The sequence below is a fragment of the Carya illinoinensis genome, chromosome 9 (assembly GCF_018687715.1).
Source record: "Carya illinoinensis cultivar Pawnee chromosome 9, C.illinoinensisPawnee_v1, whole genome shotgun sequence".
In the NCBI taxonomy this organism is placed as follows: Eukaryota; Viridiplantae; Streptophyta; class Magnoliopsida; order Fagales; family Juglandaceae; genus Carya; species Carya illinoinensis.
In genome coordinates, this window is record NC_056760.1 from 1,695,672 (window position 1) to 1,719,589 (window position 23,918).

The window sequence follows — 23,918 nt, forward strand, 5'->3', positions numbered from 1 at the left end:
AGAGATAAAGTAAATCAGGGATTTGGGATTGCCTAGCAGCCTTGTGCAAGGTCAAGATGATAAAAAAAGAAAATGTGATTTGCTGGCTGATGATGATGGCCATAGACAATAAAAAATGGAAATACGATAAGGTTGGGTTGCCAACTGGCTGTCACTACAATTATATCAAGGATAAGATTGAACCAGACAAGAGTGTCATCACTTCACGCACCTCACCACTTATTATATAGCAATTAATAAAATAATAATTGTTAAAATATAGATAAAATTCTGTCTATTTATAGCTAAATTGAAAAATTTTTAAATTGTTACACTTAAGAAAAATATCGACTGGGCACACGTGCATCGCACGTGCTGCTTTACTAGTATATATATATATATATATATAGAATATTGTTTAATCTAGGGTTTCACTTCGGTTTCTTCACGTCTCAAGAGGCGACGCCACGACGTCTATAGTCTAGAAGAATTCGAATCTTCGATTTCGATTTCCTCAGTAGTTGAACCAACCCGAACCAGGCCCTGTTTTATGGGTTTACATCAGATAAATTGGGCCGCGGCAAGAATAATTGATTGGTAATGGGGCCAGAGACCATTATTTATAAAGGACCCAAAATCACCCACACTCTTCCCCTTCCTTGCTTGGTGTAATTTCTCTTAAAATATTGACCATGGAAGCTCCACTTTGCTTCTATATCCAATTCCTTGAGAACATCACACCAACAACATTAGAAGTAACCTGACAAAAAACGTGTTCAGGACAACGACGTGATCGGAATTCAACCAAACCAAACTCGGTTCTGTGTAACATGTAAAGCGGGGCATGTGTGTATATATATATATATTACACCACTGGCTCACCTCTTGTTAAAATGTAATAATAATTCGATGGTCTAGTGCCACATCTGTACAGTGAGATGGGTCATATGTTTTTGCATTTTTCAAACATACTAGTCCTGAGATTTGACCAGAAAATCCAAGCAATACAGAAACAGGAACAAAATAAATAAAACACATTCAGAACCATTAGCACTGCCTCATCCCAACATCCACAATTTTGTTTCTTTCTTAAGAATGCCATTATTGAATAACCAATAAAACTTCAGCACATAAAGTATATTAGTTTATGAGTAAACAGGTAAGACTTTGATACTGAATTCAATAAATATCGTAGTTTTTCAATTTCCGATATCCAAGAAATCAACCGATATTAGATGTCAGAGATGCAAGCTTTGGAGCAATAATCTCTAAAAGTCCCTTTGGATTGTCCGCGTGAACCCAGTGGCCTGAATTGGGCAGAACGCGGACAGAAACCTTCCCTTCACATTCATCTCCTCCCTGATTGGCAAGGCTTTCAAGCCGCTGGATCACATCTAAGTCCCACCTGTCACTGTTCTCTGCTCGCACAATTGAAATCTCCATGCCTTTTGGTGGATGCTCCAAAAGAGACCAATAAGACTTCTCCCTACGGGAATTTTACATTCATTTTTATCGTCATGTCATATGATAGTAATATCCAGGAAAAAAATTAACAGACGATAAAAAATGATAAAGACAACTTTTGCACAACTATTTAATAAAGTAACGATTTTTATATTTGAATTTTGTTTAATTTCGATGAGTCGAAAATTTTAAAAAGATATATATTTTATTGAAGAGTTGTTTGTTGTGTAATAGTTGTGTGTTGTCTCATTTCCCAGAGAGGATTTCCCCCATAAGAAAGTGATTTCAAATTTGTTTCTATGAAAAAAGTCGCATGTGTACTACCTGTACGAATTGAACATTTGCACAGCGCCTTCTAGATTAAATGCCCATGTCTCATGCTCTCCAGATTTATTGAGGTTACTGCCTATCCATTCTGACAATGACTTCGAGAACCCAAGTTCAATCATATGACTCACAAGCCACCTGAAGCCAGGAACAAGATGTGTCACAAAATAAACTCAGCCTAACGGATGAACTAATACTATTATATTATTCTAATTTTTGTGTATTCGTGTTGAACAAAACATTTACAATCAATATGGGGACCTTTTTTACTTAAAAGTACTTGACATTAGGATCCTGACCTAAGGTTTGCCACAACTAACAATACATTACAAGAGAGGCAAAAGGGTTTACTTTCGTGAAGGGATTGATGAGGGCAAGCCCTGTAACGTCAGCAACACCTTCTCAACTTCCGCGTCACTGTTTTCAGGGCTCACCTCACCAGGCACGGAATCCAGTACCCACAGCTGTTCTGCATCAGGGAAATTAAAATTGGCCCAAAACTTTTTGCGTGTGCAAATAACTGAACATTACCAACCCAAACTTGTAACAACAGCAGTCAAATTACACAAAAAACGTAAAACATACATATTAATAAGCTTCCAGTTTCAGTATATGAAGCAATTTACATCATTATGTAATAGAACTTACATGAAAATACTTTTGAAAAGTACACTTACATGAAAATCTTTACAGTGTAACCTTTAAGCCAAAATAATTATTGGATTTCCAGAGACACTATGGTCTATGAAGCAAAAGAAGAAATAATCAAATTTTGGAAATAACATTATTGTTTTTTCTCAGCAGAAATAATATGTTAAAAGTGGCAAACTGATACATTTAAAGCTTAATTAGACAATCACAAAAATTAAACAACATATAAGTCTGCATATAAACAAAGATTGGAACAAGTGCATTCCACTCTACAACATAAATTAAATAATTGATTATAAATTTGAACATATAATACATTGCCACAAAACTGTATATGTTTAATATATCACCGCACAAAAGAAAAACGGATAAGTAGTGAAACTTTGCTAAAGAAAAACCTGTTTGGGCAAAGCAATAGATTCACCATAGTCGCCACGAGCACAACTCTCTGAAAACTGAAGCGCAACCTTACCACCCAGGGAGTGGCCTATAACAACATCAGGCCAAGCCCATCCTCGAGCTTTTATTAAATTAGCCAAATCATTGGCCGCATTGACCAAGTCATGAGGTGGTTCTAGGCCTTCTATCCCAGCTGATCTCCCATGGTTTCTTAAATCCACAAGCACCATTCTCCATTCTACACATACCGGAAAAAATAAAAGGCAAATTAGGTGAGTGCGAAAAACAAAAACTCTCCATCCGTTTGGTTCCCGAGAGAAAAACATAAAACAAAAGACTGTATGGGAACAACTAAAAATTTTCAATTTTATTATTCAAGGTTCCTTAAGAATCCATTTTCTTAAAGAAGACTATAGTGCCCATAATTTTATTGATAGCCATAGTTACGGAAGAATCCAAGATTCCAAATGGCTTCGGTTTCAGAAATAAAACTACACATTTGTATCACCCTTTGGATTCAATTTTCTTCACCTCGATCTACTCGATAATTAAGGGCAGTGCACGTGCGCGCGCGCTTGAGAGAGAGAGAGAGAGAGAGAGAGAGAGAGAGAGTTTACCAGATGAAGGAGAGGAGTTGGAGAGAGTGGAAACGAGATTTCGAGAGAAAGATTTCCAATTTCTGCCAGATCCCAAGAGGCCATGAAGAACAAACGCCGTTAAGTTACACTTTGTCTCCGCCGAAGCTTGGACTTCTTCGTAAGCTAGGGTTTGCAGAGGTGTTGTGGTTCCAAGACGATGAGCTGGAGTGGGTGAGTTCAGGGCCCGATTCAGGAGGTGGAAACCCTGTTTGTTTCTCAGAGTTCTCGCCATTTCACTTGCATTACCGTTCGATGACTGTAAGTGAAAAAATAATAATAAGAGGGATATGGAGCGAGGGTTTGATCAGACGACGGCATAATTGGTAGAGACTGTCAATTTGACAAAAAATAAAATAAAAAAAATGCAATCGACAATAAATCTGACAGCTGTGGGATTTGAACCCACGCCCTTTCGGACCAGAGCCTAAATCTGGCGCCTTAGACCACTCGGCCAAACTGTCTTCGTACTCCTTAAAGTATCAACAATTTTATTTAACAAAATATTACTTCAGTCTATTTTTATCCCCAGCATTTCGAACGGAAGGCAACTTGCTACTTAACGAATGATTTGGTGCAAGATGCTGCATAGCTAAATGACAAATCCGTATCAATTATACACAGACAGTTATAACAGAAGATTGAAGTGGGAAAATAGGTTGCCTTTTTGTCTTTGTAACTACCTGTTTACTTTGTTTCTTTTTTTCCGATCGAGCTACATTATAAATTAAAAGACAAGGAAAGGAAAGAAATCCAATCATCTTCAATCAAATGGATCTATTCGTGGGTCATGTTCACTGGCCATCAACATCCCAGTGCACAGGCAAGTCGGGCACATTACCTACGTAAAACACACACACAGATTAATAATTGTAACCACAATACGTAGACATGTTGACACAGACCAAACTAGCCACAACACTTAGGACTCAGTGGATCAAGCACCAAGTTAAGTTGAAATTACAAATTAATTTTTCCACGAATAAGCTCTCTGCTAACAGATTATATACCTTCCCTGCACTGGAGCAATTTGGACACCTTTCAGCTGTTGGCACTTGCAAAGGGCGACCAGAAGCAGAGGAAAGTGAGAGAGGATTGATACTCAAGCATACACCGCTTGCAGAACATCGAGCACAGGCCAAATAACCTGAACACAGGACGACAGAAAATATGGTACACTGTTGAAGCAAATAAATATTAGAGGAAAAAAAAAAAAGAAATAAACAAAAATTAACAATGAACATTTTCATTTGTACCCTCTAATAAAAGAACCAAAATTTTGAATAAACATAAGTGATAAGACAATGCCAAAAAAAACAGAACAAGATCCAAGCCTATGAACATAAACAGGAAAATTGAAATCCCATCAATAGACAAAAAGACAGTCGGTTGATTAAAGCCATTCATACCAGTTCCATGGCAATATTTGCATTTTTTCTTCTCTTGCTGCTCTACATTGTTGGCTTCAATTAACATCAAAGCTGAAATGACACCCACAGCCCCACCCGAAAAGGATGCCACAATGGGATCAACCATGCTGATTTAAGAAATTAAAAATGTGTGGTTCAGAACACTAATCAAACAGATGCGTTCCTTGGTTGCTCGTTATAATTCAGATCCATGAATTCGGATAAATGCAATTCTTGTGAATACCTTAGTTGCAAAGGCAAATGCATATTGCGTATGAAATATTCATACGAGGTGCCGCCCAAACCTAATTTTAACTCCAACTGCAACGAAAACAGCTTTAAATATTTCATGCGGATCATGGTTAAGAACATAAACACTCATAATAAAACAAACGGTACCCACACAAAAGAAAAAGGGGAAAAAAAAAAAAAAAAAACAATTTTCTTTGGACAACAAAAGTCGACACTAGACAAAATGAATAAGAAATTATATAGACTTACTGTTGGTGCAATAAGGCCACCGAATAGGATTATCCCAGATATAAATGATAAGCTAGTCAAATACAGCTGCTTCAACGTCTTCGGCGTCTAGTTCGAATGGAAAATGAACAAGGTTAGCCTAATATTAAATATAAATAAATGCCCCAACAAAACAGATCACACAAGAGAATAAAAATTCAAAAAGACTAAAGACAAAAGAGAGCAGAGCGTGAGGGCATGCTGTTCCCACGATATAGGCATCTTAGAGGATGCCTCAGAAATGCATTAGGCAAAACATATTGAACATTATCCTTTTCATTAGCAATTTCCACACTGTATTGTCCATGATGAATTGCAAAGCCCTAATTAGAGTATCTTTTTGACCTTTCTTTTCCAGCCGAGGTATCTATTGCAGTGACCCTACCAAATCTATGGCGATTACCCTACGTGCACATGCTTCTATTGTTTGGTAACTGCAAAAATATCCTCTGTAAGGTAAATTTCAGTCTTCTTTGCAATATTATTTCGAAACTCACCACATGAGAAAGGAAAGGAATAGAAGATGGAATGTCAGGCATCTCATGATTTGCTTCTTCCTCGTCGCTCTCATTGATCACTTCCACAGCCTTGATGCGTTCTTGTACCCGTAATCTCCTTAACTATACAAGCTCCATTTAAAAAAATTATTTAAATCAATTTAAAAAGCACAAATTAACCACGCAATGTGCAGAATGAAGGAATTAGGCTCTAGCAGATGGCTTGGTCCGTGTGGCTATGCAACATTATTTACAGTTTAGACCGAGGCAAAGAATATTAACAAACTTCACCTCTTCCATGAGGAGAAAGATCTTATTGCGTCTACTCCTTATGTTATTTTGAATTTCCTGCACTTGCATCTGAACGAAATCCTGAACAGTTTCCGGACCTTCTATGATGCAGAAATTGCTAATGAAACCAAAAGCAAAAATTTTTAAAGACAAGATTCGTATCAGATTTCATGCATGCAGAGATAATAACTTATTCTCAGACGGTATTGTTACAAATCTAAAAAATCATAACGAAAGTACTTATGTGGGCGGAATATGTTTTCTTTCTTCTTTCATACAATGCAATGGGAAAACTGATTCATGCAACTGATCCTAACGTATAGAAGCCCTCACAAATTCATTCCCAAATGCAAATATTTCTTTCCCACATTTTTTTCTAGGCAACCAATAAGACAAAAAAACCAAAAACTTAATAAGATGTAAAGCGAACAAAAGAATTTAAAAAAACCGAAAATTTAAACGAAAAAACCTAGGAATGTTATCGCTGGAGGCGTCCTTTGCAGAAGAAGAAGAGGCGATGCGAGTCCGGGAGGAGGCTGTGCCTTTGAATAAAACGAAAGGTTTCGCATTTCCACCGCAAGAGGAAGAGAAAAATAGGGATTTGGAAGAACCCAGCTTCGGAGGAGATGGCAGATAAAGAAGATGAGAGTACAGAGAGGAAGTAGCCATTGTTGATATCCTCTGCTCATGTGACAAGTGCAGAGAGTGACGAGGTTTTGTTGGAATCTAGAAATAAAAATGACACAGCATCTAGATTCTAGAGCCTACGGCCTACGGAATACCTGTCATCTAAAAAAATAATAATAAAAAATCATTTATCGTCATCTTCAATACTCTTCGGTTGATTATGTATTAAATAATTTTAAAAATATAAAAGATGAAAAACAAATTTTCAATTATTTGATATTAAATTAGAAAATAATATAAAAATGATAGTTAAAATAGCGATAAAAAAAAAAAAAAATGTTTTTATGGAGTGCACAAGTACTTCAATAATTAGAGCAATGGTAAAAGAAAAAAGTTACTTTGCCCACTAATATTTACCGTTTTAGTTGACTGCTTGGTAAATTTTTTTTAATTTAATAATAAAAAAGATGATTTTAAGTGTATTGATATATTTTTTTATTTTTTAAAAATATTAAAAAATGTGAATAAGAAATTAAAAAAATGTTAAAAAATTAACTAGAGATAACAATGAACAGTACTACTTAGGCAACAGAGTAAAACCGCTCACAGTAAAAAGTAGAAATGTTTAGGTAAGGAGATGATGAGATATTAATTTTCATAAGTTTCTATAGTTTTTTTTTTTAAATATCATTAAAATATAACATATTTTTTAATTTTAAATAATTAATTTTTTCATCTAACTATTATCTAATTATTACAACTATTATAAATTTCTAAATTAAACATAAATATCGATACAACATTTAAAACTTTAAAATAAAAATTATATTGAAACAGTTTTTAATTTTATAATATTTAACTTTTTTTCATCATTTTTTAAAACTCAAACTATTTTATTATTATTCATAAATAAAATTTTAAAATATTTAAGTTTTTAAACAGTCTTAAGGTTATGATTAGATGTCAAAATTACATCAATCAATCTCAAACTAATTATTGATGAGACCTACTACTTTTCAAACTTTCAATAAAAATTTAAACTCATCTTAACCTACTTTACATATTCAAATATATTTTTTAACTTATTTATATTTAAATATATCTCAATATGATTCATAAAATATTACTATTTATAAATCATTTAAAATCATTTCAACATCCAAACGCAGCACCTACTCTCTTTGATCTTTTTTCTTTAAACTCATTTTTTAAAAAGTAGCTTGCTTGAATTCACATCCAAAGTCCCAAAAAACAAAACAAAAAAGACTGCCAAATCCTCTATATTCTTCGTATGGATCAATATTTACCCCACTGCAGGGCCTGTTTAATCAGTGTGCTTCCTTCCCTTATCACTTGGTTGCAATGTTGCCTCGTCCGGCAGGCTGCTGAGCTGACGTGATATGAGATAGAATGTAGGGAAAAAAAATACTCGCTATAAGACTCTTCTCCAATCAGCACGCCCGAAAATGCCCTAGACCCTCCACAACAACTCTTAATATTTAAAAGCAGGCTTGCTTAACTTCATGCCTGTGAGCGAGAAAAGTCTTTGGAGTCACTAGAAGACTCGCCATTAAAATCTGAAGATGGATCAAATATGGATAAAAGCTCAGGCTCGTAGCCAATCTTACTTCATAGTAATAAATACACGAGACTTGCGAACGCACAAACAGAGGCTAAAGTATCAAGTTTGGAATATATATGGATAAAATCTCAGGCTCGTAGCCAATCTTACTTCAAAGTAATAAATACACGAGAGTTGCGAACGCACAAACAGAGGCTAAAGTATCAAGTTTGGAATATATATATCTAAACCCAGTTTGATCCATTGGTCAGCAAGCACAGATATGAGACAGAGGACGAGGATATCCCAGAGTACAAAGTATGCATGGACGCATTCAAATAATTGAATAGAATCTATACTATTTTTGGTTAAATCTGGAACTTCATTCACACTCTGGCAATCTCAACTGACTTTTGTAGGGCTTGTAGAAGACTTCTCATGATTCTGGGCTCACCAGGGGGTGACTGATCCTTTAAGGGTCCATTTCTTATTGCTCGGAAAATTGGACCTGTATCATTAGCAGTTGCCGGATAAACCAAGCAATCTATGTACACAAGCACCTCGGTCTTTCCATCACCGATTGAAATAAAACCCAGTCTGGTTCCACCAGGTACTTTGTCTACCTGCAATATTGGGATCAGATTATCCGTTCATTCCAGATTCGAGAGTAATTCAACCAGAACAAACTTGCATATACTGCTAGACTTCTTAAATGGATCATTCAAGTGTGAACAACCTTGGGAACAAGAAAATTACTTCAGTTAGAAAAACGTGATGTTTCAGAAGTCTTATTGGTAATACATGATTACATGCATGTCGTCCAGGTCCCACTTGTGCTCCAAATTAAGTTAATCACTAGACTTTATAATGAGATGATTTTTCTTTTGGCTTGTATGATGAAAGGATCGGATATCAAACAGAAACATGATAAAGTTTTTTCTAATGAACTGATCATGAAGTTTAAGACTTTATAATCAAATGAATTTTGATTGGGTTTCACCTGCTCTTAGTACCCACAATTCACCACTTAATTAATACACTAACCCCACCTTCCACACTGCTCCAAAGTAAAATACCAGCAATTTTGTTGATGCAGATTCTCAGACGCACATCATGTGCATTGGCCAAGGGTCTATTGCTTGATGCTGAAGCATGTAGGCCGACCTAATTAATGTGTGTTGTTTGCGCGTGTGCGCGATGAAATGAAAAGTCATGTACATGCAACCTACCTTCAAAGGTACGGGAAGTGGCAGATTAGCTCCTTGGCAAAGACTGTTGGCCCACTGTATGGAGGAAAGTTTAATAAATAAATATGAATACAAATCCTTAACATATTCGTTTAAAGTAAAAAAATTAAGAGGTCGATGTCTAAAGCCAAAATCGTAAGAGGAAAAAAACTTAGACAGTGAGGGTGTGAATGTACCTGGAAGAGCAAGGACTCGAATCGCTGAAGATCAGTATTAGAAGGCAGTTTCAAAGTACCCAAGGAGACACCGTCTTCGGCATCGTCGGCAGGCACAATGCCGTCACTTTCCGGTGAAGACTTGGGCATTGACGTAAGACTCCGTCGGCAGGAGAGTTGGCAGAGCTTACCGGGAAAGCGGTCTTTGATCCAACCGGCAGCGAGTAACGGTGAACGGGAAACCGCAATAGGGGAAGGAGAGGAGAGCTGCACGTGCCAATTGACACGTAAGGGATGGGGCAGTAGCCTCGCAGCGTAGGGCATGGCTTCTCAGAGAGAGAGAGAGAGAGCAGGCGAGAAATTACAGACCAAGTGTGTAGAGAAGTAGTGAAATTGAGTGAAGTGGCGGAAAAGAAAAGGGTTGGGGGAAGGGGGAGGGGGGAGTGGGATAAGATGGGGGCATTTGGACGTTGGATTGGATAAGCAGCTGAGCGAAGTGTTTTGAGGTGGGGAACAGCTCTCGCCTCTCTATACCACATTATTATCTGCATAAATGATTATTTGATTCAAATTAACTTCATGCCACGTCAGTAACATCTCAACGAAGGCTTATTGTTTCGACGAAAGACTTCGACCTATAGCCTTTATTTCGAAAGTTCGCCACAGGAAACCTTTTCGTGGCTGCACTCAACTCAGGTGAAAACCGGGATTACTTTTGAATCTCCTCGTGCTTTAAAAAAACTCGAAAAAATTACACAACTTCCCACTTCTTCGATATAAAAATTCTATTTCTAATTCCTTTTATGTACTTTTATTGCCACTTTATTAATGTAATTTACTGCATATTAAAAACAAATTAATGTAAATAATTATATCAATAAATTACACAAAAATAACTTTATATAATATAATACGACTCATTTAAATCTGTCTACTTCTTGTAAATAAATTAAACTAAAACGCATAACTCATTTAAACTGATTAATATAATTTTATATAAAAATTAAAATCTATATTTATTAATAATCACAATATCTTAAAAATCGTATATCAATATTTTTTAAATTTTAACGTGTAATAAAACCAATATTTTAAATCCATATAATAACAAATATGAGTATAGTTATATAATTACAATCCTAACAAATATAAGCAAACTGAAAAATATCAATATTACAACTTGACAATAATAAAATTCTAAACCGATCAAAATGAATTGATTGGACATGATGTCTATAACTCGTGTCTTAAGGAAAATATCCATGTCTTTGCGTCAAAAGTAAAATGAAACGCCCCGTCTCCATGTAATCGACGTTCAGAAGATTGACCTGCTTTCCTACTTAGACTTGAATTTGTACAGGTATTTCTTTTTAAGGGAGAAAAAAAAAAAGGAAAAAAAACCAGCACAATCTCGTGCAACACCAGAAGAGCGGAATCAGCCGAAAGGAGAAGTTTTTCCACAGTAAGAGCTGGCCCTCTCATCCGTTAGAAACACCCCAAGTGAACGAGTACCTTGGTCTGTTTCCTAGCAATCATCACCTTGGATATTGACTATGCTCTACTTTTGGAATTCTTTTTATCAAGAGGAGGAGGAACAGGCTTCAAGCTTAGGAATAAGACTTCGCCAAGCATTTGCAATACCATTTGCCAGACGTGCCTGTCCTTTTGCAAATTCGTGAAAAGCAATCCCCATATCTAAAGTTTTTTGTTCCTGAAAGCGCACAATCTCTTCATTCATCAGTCGTACAATCATCTCAAACATTCTCGTTGCTTCCTCGCTTTCTGCCTTCAACTGCATTACCAAACCAGTTGAATCAAATACAAGAAATCTTGCAAAAGACCTAATGGAGAGAATAATCATGTAAGCTGACTTGCCTCCTGATACTCGATCTCTGCCTCCCCCACCTTATCAGAACGCATTAGTGTGAGTTTGTTACTGTAGATAAAAACGCAACTTATCAAAAGGCCCCTCATATAGAGTTACATAAAAAATAAAAATAAAAATAGAAAATAAAATTATTGACAAAACCATACAGATTTATCTCTTTCAACTTTGTTGTTTCAGCCAGTTCACATTGTCGCCTAAAGGCATTGGCCCTCTCTGCTATAGTTGCCTAAGAAAACATAACAAAGTGGATCGATGGAGGGATAACCAATGTGATAAAAAGATAACCTATGGGATAAAAAGATGGAAAGGAAATTACAATCTTCAAGTGATCCCCTCGTGATATTGATTTTTCCCATATAATCACTTGTTATAAATAGATTATAGAGTCCTGAATTATCCTTAATGACATGCTAAAATCTACCTTAATAGATTGCACAGCGCGAACGTAATCTTTCAAGGGTTCTTCAAAGTTCATCAAGAGCTGGTGCGCCTGCAAATTAATAAAAGGAAATATGCTTTATTACGTTGCGAGCTTTTCAACCCTCAAACTACACACAGACATTTCAATAAAGGAAGAATGACAAGTTTTCAATTGAAATCTACCTCCTTTTGCAGCTTAACTGATAACGTCTCTGATTTTGTCCCAAGCTCAGAAAATGCCTTCCCTAGAGAATTTCCTTCACAAGCACCAAGGAGTTTCACTGCCTTCCCAAAGTCTGACAAAGATTGCCCCAGCTCTGAAGAAACAAATGTAAACAATAAATGTCCATTTTTGTAAGTCCATTCTAAAATGAGACTGAAGGAAGTGAAAAACCTGAAAGAAAGAATAATACCAACAGGTAAAGCATATCAAAAATCATAAAAAGCCTTTAAAATCCTTGTTACCTCTGTGCCTCTTTACAAGACGATATGCATGCTTCTGAGCTTCAGCTAAGTGGTTCTCAAGCTCAAAAATGTAGTGCTTCAGCTTCTCATATTCAGGATTTGACTCTTCCACTGGCTTTTCCTTCCCAAGAACAACATCGCTCACTTTAGATTGTACATCCTGTCAGATAGTCAGCCAGACAAGTTATTGCTAGATCCGATCATCTTTCAAATGTATCACACACTTTCAGGTAGCTCATTTAATACTGGAGGCATTGAAGATAAATATTGATAGAGAGGAAGAAAAGGCGACCCTCTTTTTTTTTTGAAGTAAACGATTGTATTAATAATAGAAATAGCCCATGTACACAAGATGGTATACAAGAGAGAAACCTATTTAAAAAGGAGAGAAAGAAACAAGAAACTCAGGCAGGTCTAGCCCATTAAAATCTATAGCTATGGCCCATATAAATAACGTTCTAACAAAAAAAGATCTAAGATCCTCAAACGATTGCTCATTGTCTTCAAATGTCCTGCCATTCCGCCCCTGCTATAAGCACCATAGAATGCAAATAGGGATCATCTTCCACATGGCTTTGATTTGTGAAATACCACCTAGATTTGTCCAACAAGCCAACAATACCTCCACTGTGGCGGGCATAACCCACGCTACCTCTAGTCTGCTGAACACCTCAACCCATAGCGCTCTAGCAACATCACAATGCAATAAAAGATGATCTACAATTTCACTGCTCTTCTTGCATAGGCAACACCAGTCTATTATGGTCACCCCGCATTTTCGCAAAATTTCTGTCGTCAATATATTTCCCAATGAAGCTGTCCATGCAAAGGAAATCACTTTTGGAGGCGCCTTCTTACACCAGATCCTCTTCCATGGGAATTGAATGTTCTGCATCTGTGTGAGCGCCTTATAGAACGATCGAATCGAGAATGTGCCTTTACTTGCCGGTACCCACCACAACTTATCATTTCCTTGGATGTTCGGTCTCACCGAGTACAATAGTCGAAAGAATTCCTCAAAACTACCAACCTCTCAGTCTTGAGCCGCCCTGCTAAAGATTATGTTCCACTGTATTTTATCCCCAGCTGTCGCCATAAGATTAGCCATTGAAGCTTCTTTCTCACATGCCAACATGAATACTAAAGGAAATAAATCTTTGAGTGTACTATGGTAAAGGAAATAAATCTTTGAGTGTACTATTACCATACCAAATGTCACTCCAGAATTTTATTCTAGAACCATCTCCCAATACCAGTATAGTGTGCTGAGAGAACACCTCCCATCCCCAACTAATATGCTTCCACATCCCCACTCCGTGAGGCCCATTTACCTCTCTATTGCTCCAACCCCCCACCCCCTTCCATATTTATGATCAATCACCAACTTCCATAGAGTTTCCAGTTCGGTGTTATATTGCCATAGTCATTTCCAAAGTAAAGCCCTATTGGAAGTCTTGAGATTTCTAATACCCAATCCTCCCATGGTAAGAGGGGAACATACCTTAGTCCATTTGACTAGAAGGAATTTAAAGTCATCCCCCATGCCACTCCAAAGAAAGTCCCTGATCAATTTCTCAATACGGCTCGCCACACATGCTAGAAGTGGAATTAGAGATAAAAAGTAAGTTGGTAGATTAGAGAGAGTACTTTTGATTAAGGTGATCCTGCCCCCTCTCATCAAATACAGTCTCTTCCAACCAACCAATCTGCGCTCGATCTTCTCTATCACTGTATCCCATAATGTTACCCTCCTTGAGACAGCCCCAAATGGTAGACCCAAGTAATTCATAGGTAAGGCAGCCACTTTGCATCCTAGAGTGTTAGCTAGTTGTCTAATATTCCGAACATTACCAACTGGCACCAATTCAGATTTTTGGAGGTTCACTTTCAAACCCAATGCCTCTCCAAAACAAAGTAGGAGTGTCCTCAGTGCCCACAATTGGTTTTGTTCTGCCTCACAGAATATAAGTGCATCATCTGCAAATAGTAAATTAGAAATGTTAATAGTACCCCTAGTGGGGTCACCAACCGAGAATGCCACCATGAAACCATTGCAAACCAACGAAGTCATTCTGCTCAATGCTTCCATTACAATAACAAAGAGGAGTGGGGATAATGGATCCCCTTGTCTTAGACCTCGCAAATTGTTGAAAAGCCAATTGAACTACCAACACAAAGAATCTCGCTATTGAAATGCACCATCTAATCCACGAGCACCATCTCTCCCCAAAACCAACTTCCAAAGCAAATATAGTAGAAAATCTCAATTAACATGATCATATGCTTTCTCCATATCTAACTTACATAAGATCCCTGATTTACCAGATTTTTTCCTGCTATCTAAACATTCATTGGCAATGTTTAATCTTCCCTGAATCAAGGATTTGTCTTCCTCGTATAAATATGTTCTAGGGTTTTGTTATAATCTTCCCCAAGACCTCCCCTAGTCGGTTTGCAAGCACCTTAGAGATGATTTTATACACCCCACTTATAAGACTAATGGCCCGAAAATCTTTGACATCCAATGCTCCAATCTTCTTAGGAATTAAGCTATAAAAGTGGCATTGAGGCTTTTTTCAAACTTACCCACCATGAACAACTCCTAACACACCATCAATAAGTCCCCTTTCACCACTTCCCAACAAATTTAGAAGAAACCCATCGAAAATCCATCCAGCCTCGATGCTTTGTCTTTGGCCATTTTTCTCACCACCTCACGAATCTCCACCTCCTCGAAAGGCCTCTCCAACCTCAAAGTATCTTGTAGGTCTATAGAATCAAAAGCTTGCTAAATCGTCAGGCTTGGGCTGCCACCCCATTTGCTTTGTAAGCAAATGTTCAAAAAAACCAGCAACATGATCTCTAATTACAAGGGCCTCAGTACATGCTGCACCCTCTATATTCAGCATCTTTATAGTGTTGGTTCTCCTACGAGAGTTGGTCACTCTATGGAAGAATTTTGTACTTTGATCCCCTTCTTTCAACCACACAGCTCTAGATTTTTGGCGCCATGAGATCTTTTCCAGCAAGATTACCCTCTCTAATTCAGTAACCACCTCTGACTTTCAAGATATTTCTTCCAAGGAAAGAACCCGGCCCACCTGTGTCCTCTTTAGCTCCTGGAGATATTCTAGTATGGACTTCTTTCATTCCCCTATGTTGCCAAAAGACTCTGTGTTCCAAATCTTCAAGTCATTTTTTAGAGCTTTTAATTTACTTGCAATAAGGAAACTAAGGGTCCCGTCAAACTGATATGAGGACCACCATTGCCGAACCCTGTCCACAAAACCTTCAATCTTTAACCACATATTTTCGAATTTGAAACATCTACGCCCTCCTTGGATGCCCCCACAATCAAGTAAAATAAGAAAATGATCAAAGCACAAATGAGACAACCTACTTTGACATACTTCTGGATAATGAGATTCCCAATTCGATGATACTAGAAATATGTCCAATCTAGACCAGGTATGATTATTTGACCAAGTGAAAGCCCCTCCCAAGAGAGGGATGTCCATCAGATTCAAGTCAAAAATAAATTCAGAAAACTCTATCATTGCTGGTCACATTCTACTATCTCCTAAGCGTTCACTTGGATATCTAACAACATTGAAGTCAACACCTATGCACCACGGTAGCTCCCACCAACTATACACTCCGGCTAGTTCTTCCCATAAAATACTTCGATTGCTGTCCAAATTTGGCCCGTAGATACTAGAGAAGGCCCACATAAACTCCTCCCTTCGCTCCAGCACTCTTCTATCTCACATCACTAATACACCTCCCGAAGCCCCATCAACTGCCAAATAAGCCCAATCCACATATGGACAGCTCCATATACTTCTAACAATACTTCGAGTAGAAAAGGCAACCTCTTGTGCTTGCATTTCATGATTTCAACTATCATTTTTTTTATGGCCATCGTATAAACTTTATGCAGATAGTACCAAGACCTAAGGAATGGACTTTCAACTGACCATTACTCTATCAATAAAACTCGTAACCAACTACACACCTAAAGAACTATGAAGAGGGTGGATGCAATATCGGGTTCGAAGCATAGACCTATTTTCTAGGAATTCAATGATTTTTCTATCATGTATTCAAAATCCGAAAGTTTGAGAAACAAGATTAGATAACTGTTCTCCAGATTAAAAAAAAAAAGAATAGAAATGGAAAATTTTCATGTCGCGCATTACGCCTCAGACATAGTTCATGACAATTTCTACAGCTTTCCACTACTGGCATTAGAAGGTTTAGCCTTAAAAATCAAGAAGAAATTTTAGTCGAAGTGTTAGCAAATGTGCGTTAGTGCTGAATTCTACAAATTCATATCAAGGAGAATCTATCTAACCTTGAAGATTTGCATCAAATCAGCTGGCTTTTTCTTAAAAATACCAGTCTCTTGTGACCTTAACCTCTCCATTGTCTGAACAAGAGGCAAACAAGCAACTAAAAAATATTAGCAGCAAATAAGGAAACGTGAGTAGAAATTACAGCAACGTTGAGGAACAGTGCAAGCATCAAGCTTCCAACAAATAAGAAAAATTTTACTCATCATCCTCACACTACATGCCACACATAATTTTTTATTTTTTTATTTTTTTTCTTATCAAATGTGTGGTGTATGGATGATGAGTAGAAGAACTCAAATAGTTTAGGAAGAATAAAACCAAAATATATATATATATATATATATAAATAAGTGTGTTGTGTGGAGATGATGAGTAGCAAAATGCAATAAATAGTTAGGCTACGATCCTCACTGAGTATGCAAAATCTTCCTAAAAAGGATTTCCAGAAAAGGCCCATGCTGATAAAAGGTGATGTCAACACAAAAGTACCAACAGTATTGATGTTCTTGGATTCCTTCAAAAAAAGGTTGTGCAGCCATGCTAATAAAAAGTAATTATTAATATCTCTTTATAAAGTGTGTTATAATTCATAGGATAGTGAAGGATGGAACCGTAAGGGGATGTTTGGCAAACATAAGAATTCTCAAAATTTCTCATAATTTCATACCCAAACATCTCTCAAACGTAAAACACTTTTCAATTACAAGTTTTCAACATTTTCATCTAATCATTACCTAATCATTATTCAAACACAAAAATCAATACAACTTTTGCAAACTTCAAAACAAAACACCAAAATCAATACAAATTTTACAAACTTCAGAACAATTTTTTTTTTTTTTTTTTTTTTTTTTTTTTTTTTTTTTTTTTTTTTTTTTTTTTTTTTTTTTTTTATGTCGGGGAACCTCTCCAAGGCAGGGCCCTTTGGACCCACCCCTGCAGAATAAACCCCGGTCCCGTGCACCGCACCCTCGGAAGTTTTCCTACACGGAACTGGTTAAATAGCTGGCTTTTCACCAGGGGGTGTGGCCCCAAAGGATTGTTTGCACCCATGAGGTGTTGAACCTTGGACCTTGAAGGGAATGAGACCCCAAGACCAAGGCTTTCACCACTTGGGCCAACCCCTTGGGGTTAATCAAAAATTATATTCAAACAAATTTGTAAATTTCTAATATTTTTATTCAACTTTTTCTCTCTCCTTTCCCAAAATCCAACAAAACATGTTTACTCAAACCATTTCACTATTATTCACAAAATTCTGAGATACTCCAAGCATCCAAACATGCCCTAAAACTCAAAGCATCAGACTCAGAAACATCACCTCTTCATCTGCCTGCAAGAAGGTTCTCAGATCCTCACTTTGCTGAAGCTCATGATGCGAAGCTATACGATTAACAAATATATCCAAAGCTTGACGCCTCATCTCAATGAACTCAGCACTGAAACGAAACTTCTCTGCCATAAGAAAACTGATATTAGTCCCAATTAAACTTCACAATGCTTCACAAACAATCATAACGAAACATCTTTTACCTCAAGTCAAGGATATTTATGATGATTTAAAATAAAAAATAAAAGTCACGTGAGCACAAATAGCATCAATGCAGGTTACTGCACTTTCAACAGACATATAAGCTAAAGCTGCCTTTAGGATTGCTATACATGTTAAGTGAGCCCATTAGCACAAGAAGCTCATTAGCAAAGAATACTGATCTAAACATAATTTAAGTTCAAACAACCATTTCATAGCATAAGATAATTTGATTGCTAACTAAGCAGCATACTTTCTTAAACATTAGTTGAATGCAAGATAGTTTAGCCATTTACATGCCACAACAGATCTCAAACAACCTGGTGAGCAAAACATAAGCCTGAAATGCAAGAATCAGAATAGTCCTCTTCCACCAACAAATTGCAGGGTCAATTCTCAACCTCAAATGGGATACATAGCATTCGTATGTATTTTACCATCCATGCCATCTCCCAAAAAGAACTTTTCATCTATTTAAAAAAAAATCTAAAAAAACAAAAAGAAAAGGTAGGGCTCATAGGTAGTGGTATAGCCATTTAATTACAAGTAATCATTAACTAGTCCCAAAGTTTGGACACATGGTACTCCCATCGTATCACATGATATCATGTCATTAAAATAGTGCTTATATAATCAATTTTAATGACATGACACTTTATGATAGGATGGAAGCGCATTATGATAGGATGGAAGCGCACGTAATTCATGTGTACCTAATGATTTTCCCTTTAGTTAAAAAATGATGAGGGTTGGTCAAATTTCCTTTTGACCTCTCCTTGCTTTCTTTGGGAAAAAGAAGAAAAACAAAGTCTACCGCTCAAAACAGGGAGCAATACACACAGAAAGCAAATATTTTATCTTGGCTGTTTTTTCTCTTAGTTAAATTACCCCACCCAACAACAAAAAAAGCAAAAAAAAAAAATCAGAAATTGCAATGTGGAGGTCTAACTGCCAAGGCATTGCCTCAATTCTTGACTGTTAATGGTAACCAGACGCCAAAGTATCTACAACAGGGTAACTTGAGGGATATGAACAAATCTTTTACACCCTGAAAAGTAATTATCATCACGGCATTTTCCTACCCTTAGAGGTTGATTAAGTGTTAGAAGAAAAACATGATGGTTAGGTTATTACCTACAGCACTTTTCTCTGGAAGAGGAGGGATAAAAATGCCTTTGTACTTCTCAAAAAGACGATCACGTAACCAAACAAAATCACTGTAACGTCGAATAACAATCTTCTCTGGGCCTTGGTATTCAGGTAAATTTGTCTGCGAGAAAAAAAAAATATTCCAACATACAAATTGTAACATGGCATAACTTATTCACTTTACATCATCACAATGTTCAAAGCCATATGTTAAACTCAGAAGGAATTAGTTAAATCAACAGAACGGAAATTATATCTCGATGATCTAAATTACGTGATGATCCTCATAATCTCGTTAAAGCAATTCCCCTTGCATCAGTGTAACGGAGCTGGCCCCATTAAATGAAGTCCCAAGTCTGGACAAGTAAATCCCCAATCAGAAGTCTTCATCGAATACGGCACTTCTTATGCCCAATGTCAACGTGCATCAAATGATTATTGTTCTTTGGCAATTGAATGTTATCGTTCTTACATCAATCAAATCCAGCATATGGCAACTTTGTCTTCGTCTCCGTATTTTATTTCCCTTTTTTTACAAACACGAGATATCATCTTCCACGCAATGATATGATAAACCAAGAAAATACCGATCAGCTAATACCTCTTTAATCATCGTAGATTAGAGATTAACATGAACAAACAAGAAAGCACAGATAGCTCTCGAAACTAGTAAGCTTTATACACATGAACTAACTATCATTAAGCGAACCCTAACCTAATTGGTAAAGTTCTTTCTACGGAAAAAAGGGGGGGGGGGGGGGGGGGGGGGGGGGGGCTCAAATTGGAGAAATTACCTTCGTGATAACTCGGTAGGAGATATAGGCTTGGACACCATTGCCCAATTTCACAGGATCAGTCACTGAGACGGAAAGATACGGTTGCGAAGACGGAGATCTAGGGCTCTGAGAAGACCCCGATACACTCCTCTGCTGCTCCATTAATTTTCCAAAAAAATATTTTTCAAAACAAACAAACGAATATAGAAAACTGTGAAAATGGAGGTAGATAAATTCGATAGAGGAGAGTGAAGAAGGCGGCAGATTCGTAATTTACCGTGGCAATCATGGCCTACTCGAGAAGTGAGAATTGATGAAGAAGAAATGAGGTACACAAAGCACAGCCACCGAACTTTCAACCGGAAGGGTCAAAGGGCAAGGCCTGTTGCGACCCTGGAGAGGACTCTGGAATTCTTCCTTTTTTTCACTTTTTTTTTTTTTTTTTTTTGTTTTTGGGGGGGTGGGGCGGGGGGCCGGGGGGGCTATGATGGGCCGGTGCGTAGCTCGCCAGATCAGATAATTAGCCTACAAAGTTGACACGAGGGAAACGAATGCTTGTCCAGGCTGATACCTGGTGCCTTTGCCAATACGACTGCGTTGCTCGGCGTGCACTCAATTGATGGAGTATGAAATTACTTATCTTTTATTTAAGAAACATAATTTCTTTTTGTGCTAAAACTATAGAAATAAAAAATAAAAATTAAAAATTAAAAATAACAATTGTCTTCGTGTTGTGAATCTTTCAAAAGAGAGAGAAAGCGATAGAGCTCGGAGAGATTGAGAGAGAACGAGAGAGGTTCTGATCTTATTCATTATATCAAATGAACTTAAAAATACCCATATATATAAGGGTACAAAAGTCTTAATTGACGACTACGACTTGATCAATTAAGATGGCTAAATGTGATCATACAATACAATATGATTTACAACACTTCCTCTTTAGATGACCATATTTAAAAAATATGTCTCGTTAAAATCTTGTCAAGGAAAAACCATGTGGGAAAAAATCAATGGCGAAGGAAAAAGAGTACAGTATTCATGTATACCGCCGAGTGTTTTAGGATTGCCTCATTAAAACCTTGCAAAGGAAAACTCAGTGGGATAAAACCTTAGCGAAAGAAAAAGAGTACAATCAGTACAAGTCTTCAAGACATTACTTCTCCTGAAAAGTGCATGATAACAGGTCTTAAAGTCTTCGCATTCCAATGATCTGCACAATCTTCTTAAATGTTGCAGTTGGTAATGTTTCAGTGAGTAAATCTGCCAGATTATTACTTGACCGTATCTTCTTGACATTAATTTCAACTTTTCTTCTCATGAATTGCAATGATCTTCTTGTGTGGATCTGAAAAATAACCCGCATCTGTATATCCAACTAACTGTGGACTTGATCCATGTTGATAAAATAATCACATATTCAGGACTTCAATTGCACTGAAATAAGGTACTTCAGGATCAATAATTTCTTCATCGTCTTCACAAGGATGAAATGGATCTTTTCTGTTCATCAAATGATCGAGCAACCATTTGAGTACTCAAGGATGAGCTTTGTCCATATAAAAGTATTTCAATACTTTATAATGAAATTCACCATATTGATTCAAGATCATTTTAAAATTAAATTCACTACTCTTCTGGAGTTGTACTCTTCTGGAATTCTTGTAAATAACACGGTTAGTGAAGAATTCATCAATATTAAATCGCTAACCTCTTTTTCAAAGAAAATGGTGGCCAGTTTTTTAGATCAGACAAGCATCGCAGGCTTTTTCAACTTTTCTATAGCTGTCAGGCGCCGCAGAGCTATGATGCTACATCTTCTTGTCTCTTGTAATGAGATGCTTCACGAGAGATGCTATGAAGCAATAGAGGTGCTTAGTCATAATTTTCTCTATAAAAGAGATATTCAGCTCATCTTCATTCGCATATCTTCTTCTTCACTTTTCTGTAATCATACGGCATTTTTACTCTGCAATCTCTTTCTGCATTCTTACTCTGCAATGGCTCAGCAATCTTCTCATGGCCAGTATATGAGGTATTCTGTATCTCGTTCATTAGCTGCTCCTGATTCTAGCACAAGTGATATAATGCAATATAATAATGATCTGCTCATAAGTCAGATAATGAAGCTATCTATGAGCTTGTGAGCCTCGGTACCCGATACTCATCATCCATTGTCGCATTTTCTTAACAACTGCAATCTAGAACTTGTGGAGTTGACAAACTCCACGAGAATATTGCTATCCTTCAGTGACTTCTTCTGGAGTCCAACATGAAGATAGGAGCAATAAAGCAAGAAAATAAGAATTTAAAATTCTTGCTTAAATTTTCTTTTCGATTGCCCACTCATTTAGATAGGGATGTCATGCAGATTCTTGAAGAACAAGAGCGTTTGAATAATGATGCAAAGTGCCTCAAATTTCTGTAATTTTTGCTTCAAGATAATAAAATAATATTTCACAAATATTCATATTTGTGTTTCTATCTTTTGGTAGATGTTCTGTGTGCTCCTTTTTATTTCTTTTTTAATAATTCACACTTCATATCAAACTTGTAATATGAATCTGAAATACTAATTGTATTTAAAAGATGGTATTTCAGAAGTAATAATATCATCCATCTTCCCCTTGAAACTGCAAAGGTTTCAGATTTATTTTTCAAATATGTGCAGTTTTCATGAGCTCTTCTGGAGCCTCAATGACATTTAAATCATATATATAAGCTGCAATAATAGCTTGTTTCCATTTGCGTTTGGATTACTTTAAATCATATAAGGATCTTTGAAACTTAATAGAATAGATATTTCTAGATGTATTCAGATTAGAAGTTTTAGGCATTTTCTATCTTTCAGAGATTTTCATATATACATATATATATATATATATATATATATCATGATCCAATGATCCATATAAATATGCAGTTAATCATGCATATCCAAACTTTTAGTAACTTTCAAGCTAATAAAAATCTCAATATGATTTTAACCACTTTAAAAGCATATCAATATTGTTTTTTCGAGAAACTAACTTGTGATTTCTATAACATATTTTCAGATTAAAAGTTTCAGGCATTTTATATCATGTATATAAATATCCACTGATATTTATTAAAAATCACCTCTTTAGGTGTTTGGATTTCAAGTTTATATTTATCACATTTTACCAGTGATATCAATTCTGCAGGAATTGTTTGTGAGAAACTGACTCGTGATTTATATATCACATTTTTATTTCCTTTGTATAAATACCCACTAGCATTCAACAAGCATCACCTCTTTAGGTGTTTGGACTATAAGTCCCGATGCATCATATTTTATTAGTGAATCAATTCTGCAGGAATTGTTTCTTTCAAATTTGGCCAATATTTTACGTCGGTATTCTTCCACGGTTCTTGATTCACTTTCATCATTACTTCTGGTAATGTCAATTGCCATCTCATATGGAAATACGTTGTCGACAACGATTTTATTTCTATCCATAATTTCTCCAAAATTCATGAAATGTATCGAGATCTCGTTATTTTCAGGTACCTGTCCCTCTTCAAGGGAAGACATTTTCATGAAAAATCTCT

The 23,918-nt window shown here is 36.5% G+C and overlaps 4 protein-coding genes and 1 non-coding gene across 9 annotated transcripts; all 5 read right to left on the bottom strand.

Annotated features, from left to right (window-relative positions):
* Positions 1-1,003: 1,003 nt before the first annotated feature.
* On the bottom strand, positions 1,004-3,690 carry LOC122275714 (protein ABHD11). 2 transcript variants are annotated; one of them, XM_043084916.1, is made up of 5 exons: positions 3,438-3,690; positions 2,846-3,058; positions 2,122-2,239; positions 1,768-1,908; positions 1,004-1,465 (listed from the first exon to the last, which is right to left on the bottom strand). In XM_043084916.1, exons 1-5 carry the CDS (start codon positions 3,688-3,690, stop codon positions 1,201-1,203), a joined length of 990 nt encoding a protein of 329 aa, XP_042940850.1. In that variant the 3' UTR covers positions 1,004-1,200. The 2 variants fall into 2 exon arrangements, with proteins under 2 accessions (XP_042940850.1, XP_042940849.1); XM_043084915.1 differs by having other exon boundaries at positions 2,122-2,234; positions 2,820-3,058.
* Positions 3,565-6,936, bottom strand: LOC122275715 (protein ORANGE-LIKE, chloroplastic-like). 2 transcript variants are annotated; one of them, XR_006228671.1, is made up of 9 exons: positions 6,641-6,936; positions 6,172-6,289; positions 5,881-6,003; positions 5,366-5,452; positions 5,109-5,185; positions 4,865-4,992; positions 4,466-4,602; positions 4,139-4,296; positions 3,565-3,714 (listed from the first exon to the last, which is right to left on the bottom strand). XR_006228671.1 is itself a non-coding variant. In XM_043084917.1 (8 exons), exons 1-8 carry the CDS (start codon positions 6,838-6,840, stop codon positions 4,219-4,221), a joined length of 948 nt encoding a protein of 315 aa, XP_042940851.1. In that variant the 5' UTR covers positions 6,841-6,936; the 3' UTR covers positions 4,097-4,218. The 2 variants fall into 2 exon arrangements, 1 of the variants encoding a protein (XP_042940851.1); XM_043084917.1 differs by lacking the exon at positions 3,565-3,714 and having other exon boundaries at positions 4,097-4,296.
* Positions 3,840-3,919, bottom strand: TRNAL-UAG. The gene has a single exon. It is a non-coding gene; the product is annotated as a tRNA-Leu (tRNA).
* A 1,561-nt stretch (positions 6,937-8,497) lies between the features above and the next one.
* On the bottom strand, positions 8,498-10,228 carry LOC122275025. Its single transcript, XM_043083932.1, has 3 exons — positions 9,783-10,228; positions 9,589-9,642; positions 8,498-8,982 (listed from the first exon to the last, which is right to left on the bottom strand). The coding sequence occupies exons 1-3, from the start codon at positions 10,083-10,085 to the stop codon at positions 8,746-8,748; spliced, it is 594 nt and encodes a 197-aa protein (XP_042939866.1). The 5' UTR covers positions 10,086-10,228; the 3' UTR covers positions 8,498-8,745.
* Positions 10,229-10,948: 720 nt separating this feature from the next.
* LOC122276387 (sorting nexin 1) lies at positions 10,949-20,793 on the bottom strand. 3 transcript variants are annotated; one of them, XM_043086054.1, is made up of 11 exons: positions 20,623-20,792; positions 20,364-20,495; positions 19,555-19,690; positions 18,211-18,344; positions 16,889-16,963; positions 12,535-12,694; positions 12,253-12,386; positions 12,071-12,139; positions 11,796-11,875; positions 11,637-11,697; positions 10,949-11,553 (listed from the first exon to the last, which is right to left on the bottom strand). In XM_043086054.1, exons 1-11 carry the CDS (start codon positions 20,632-20,634, stop codon positions 11,341-11,343), a joined length of 1,206 nt encoding a protein of 401 aa, XP_042941988.1. In that variant the 5' UTR covers positions 20,635-20,792; the 3' UTR covers positions 10,949-11,340. The 3 variants fall into 3 exon arrangements, with proteins under 3 accessions (XP_042941988.1, XP_042941987.1, XP_042941989.1); XM_043086053.1 differs by having other exon boundaries at positions 20,364-20,498; XM_043086055.1 differs by lacking the exon at positions 16,889-16,963 and having other exon boundaries at positions 20,364-20,498; positions 20,623-20,793.
* Between the last annotated feature and the right edge of the window lie 3,125 nt (positions 20,794-23,918).

Bases quoted from the DNA above. Each gene is read 5' to 3' on its own strand.
- LOC122275714 (XM_043084915.1), bottom strand. From the start codon at position 3,690: ATGGCGAGAACTCTGAGAAACAAACAGGGTTTCCACCTCCTGAATCGG. The intron at 1,909-2,121 runs GTAAACCCTTTT...TCCTGGCTTCAG, and splicing joins TCATCAATCCCTTCACGAAA to GTGGCTTGTGAGTCATATGA. The intron at 1,466-1,767 runs GTAGTACACATG...AAATTCCCGTAG, and splicing joins CAAATGTTCAATTCGTACAG to GGAGAAGTCTTATTGGTCTC.
- LOC122275715 (XM_043084917.1), bottom strand. From the start codon at position 6,840: ATGGCTACTTCCTCTCTGTACTCTCATCTTCTTTATCTGCCATCTCCT. The intron at 4,603-4,864 runs GTATGAATGGCT...TCCTGTGTTCAG, and splicing joins CAAATATTGCCATGGAACTG to GTTATTTGGCCTGTGCTCGA. The intron at 4,297-4,465 runs GTATATAATCTG...TGTTTTACGTAG, and splicing joins ATTGCTCCAGTGCAGGGAAG to GTAATGTGCCCGACTTGCCT.
- LOC122275025 (XM_043083932.1), bottom strand. From the start codon at position 10,085: ATGCCCTACGCTGCGAGGCTACTGCCCCATCCCTTACGTGTCAATTGG. The intron at 9,643-9,782 runs GTACATTCACAC...TCCTCCATACAG, and splicing joins TCGAGTCCTTGCTCTTCCAG to TGGGCCAACAGTCTTTGCCA. The intron at 8,983-9,588 runs GTAGGTTGCATG...CCAATATTGCAG, and splicing joins CACTTCCCGTACCTTTGAAG to GTAGACAAAGTACCTGGTGG.
- LOC122276387 (XM_043086053.1), bottom strand. The intron at 18,345-19,554 runs GTAATAACCTAA...TTCTTATGGCAG, and splicing joins TCCAGAGAAAAGTGCTGTAG to AGAAGTTTCGTTTCAGTGCT. The intron at 12,140-12,252 runs GTAGATTTCAAT...ATTAATTTGCAG, and splicing joins CAGTTAAGCTGCAAAAGGAG to GCGCACCAGCTCTTGATGAA.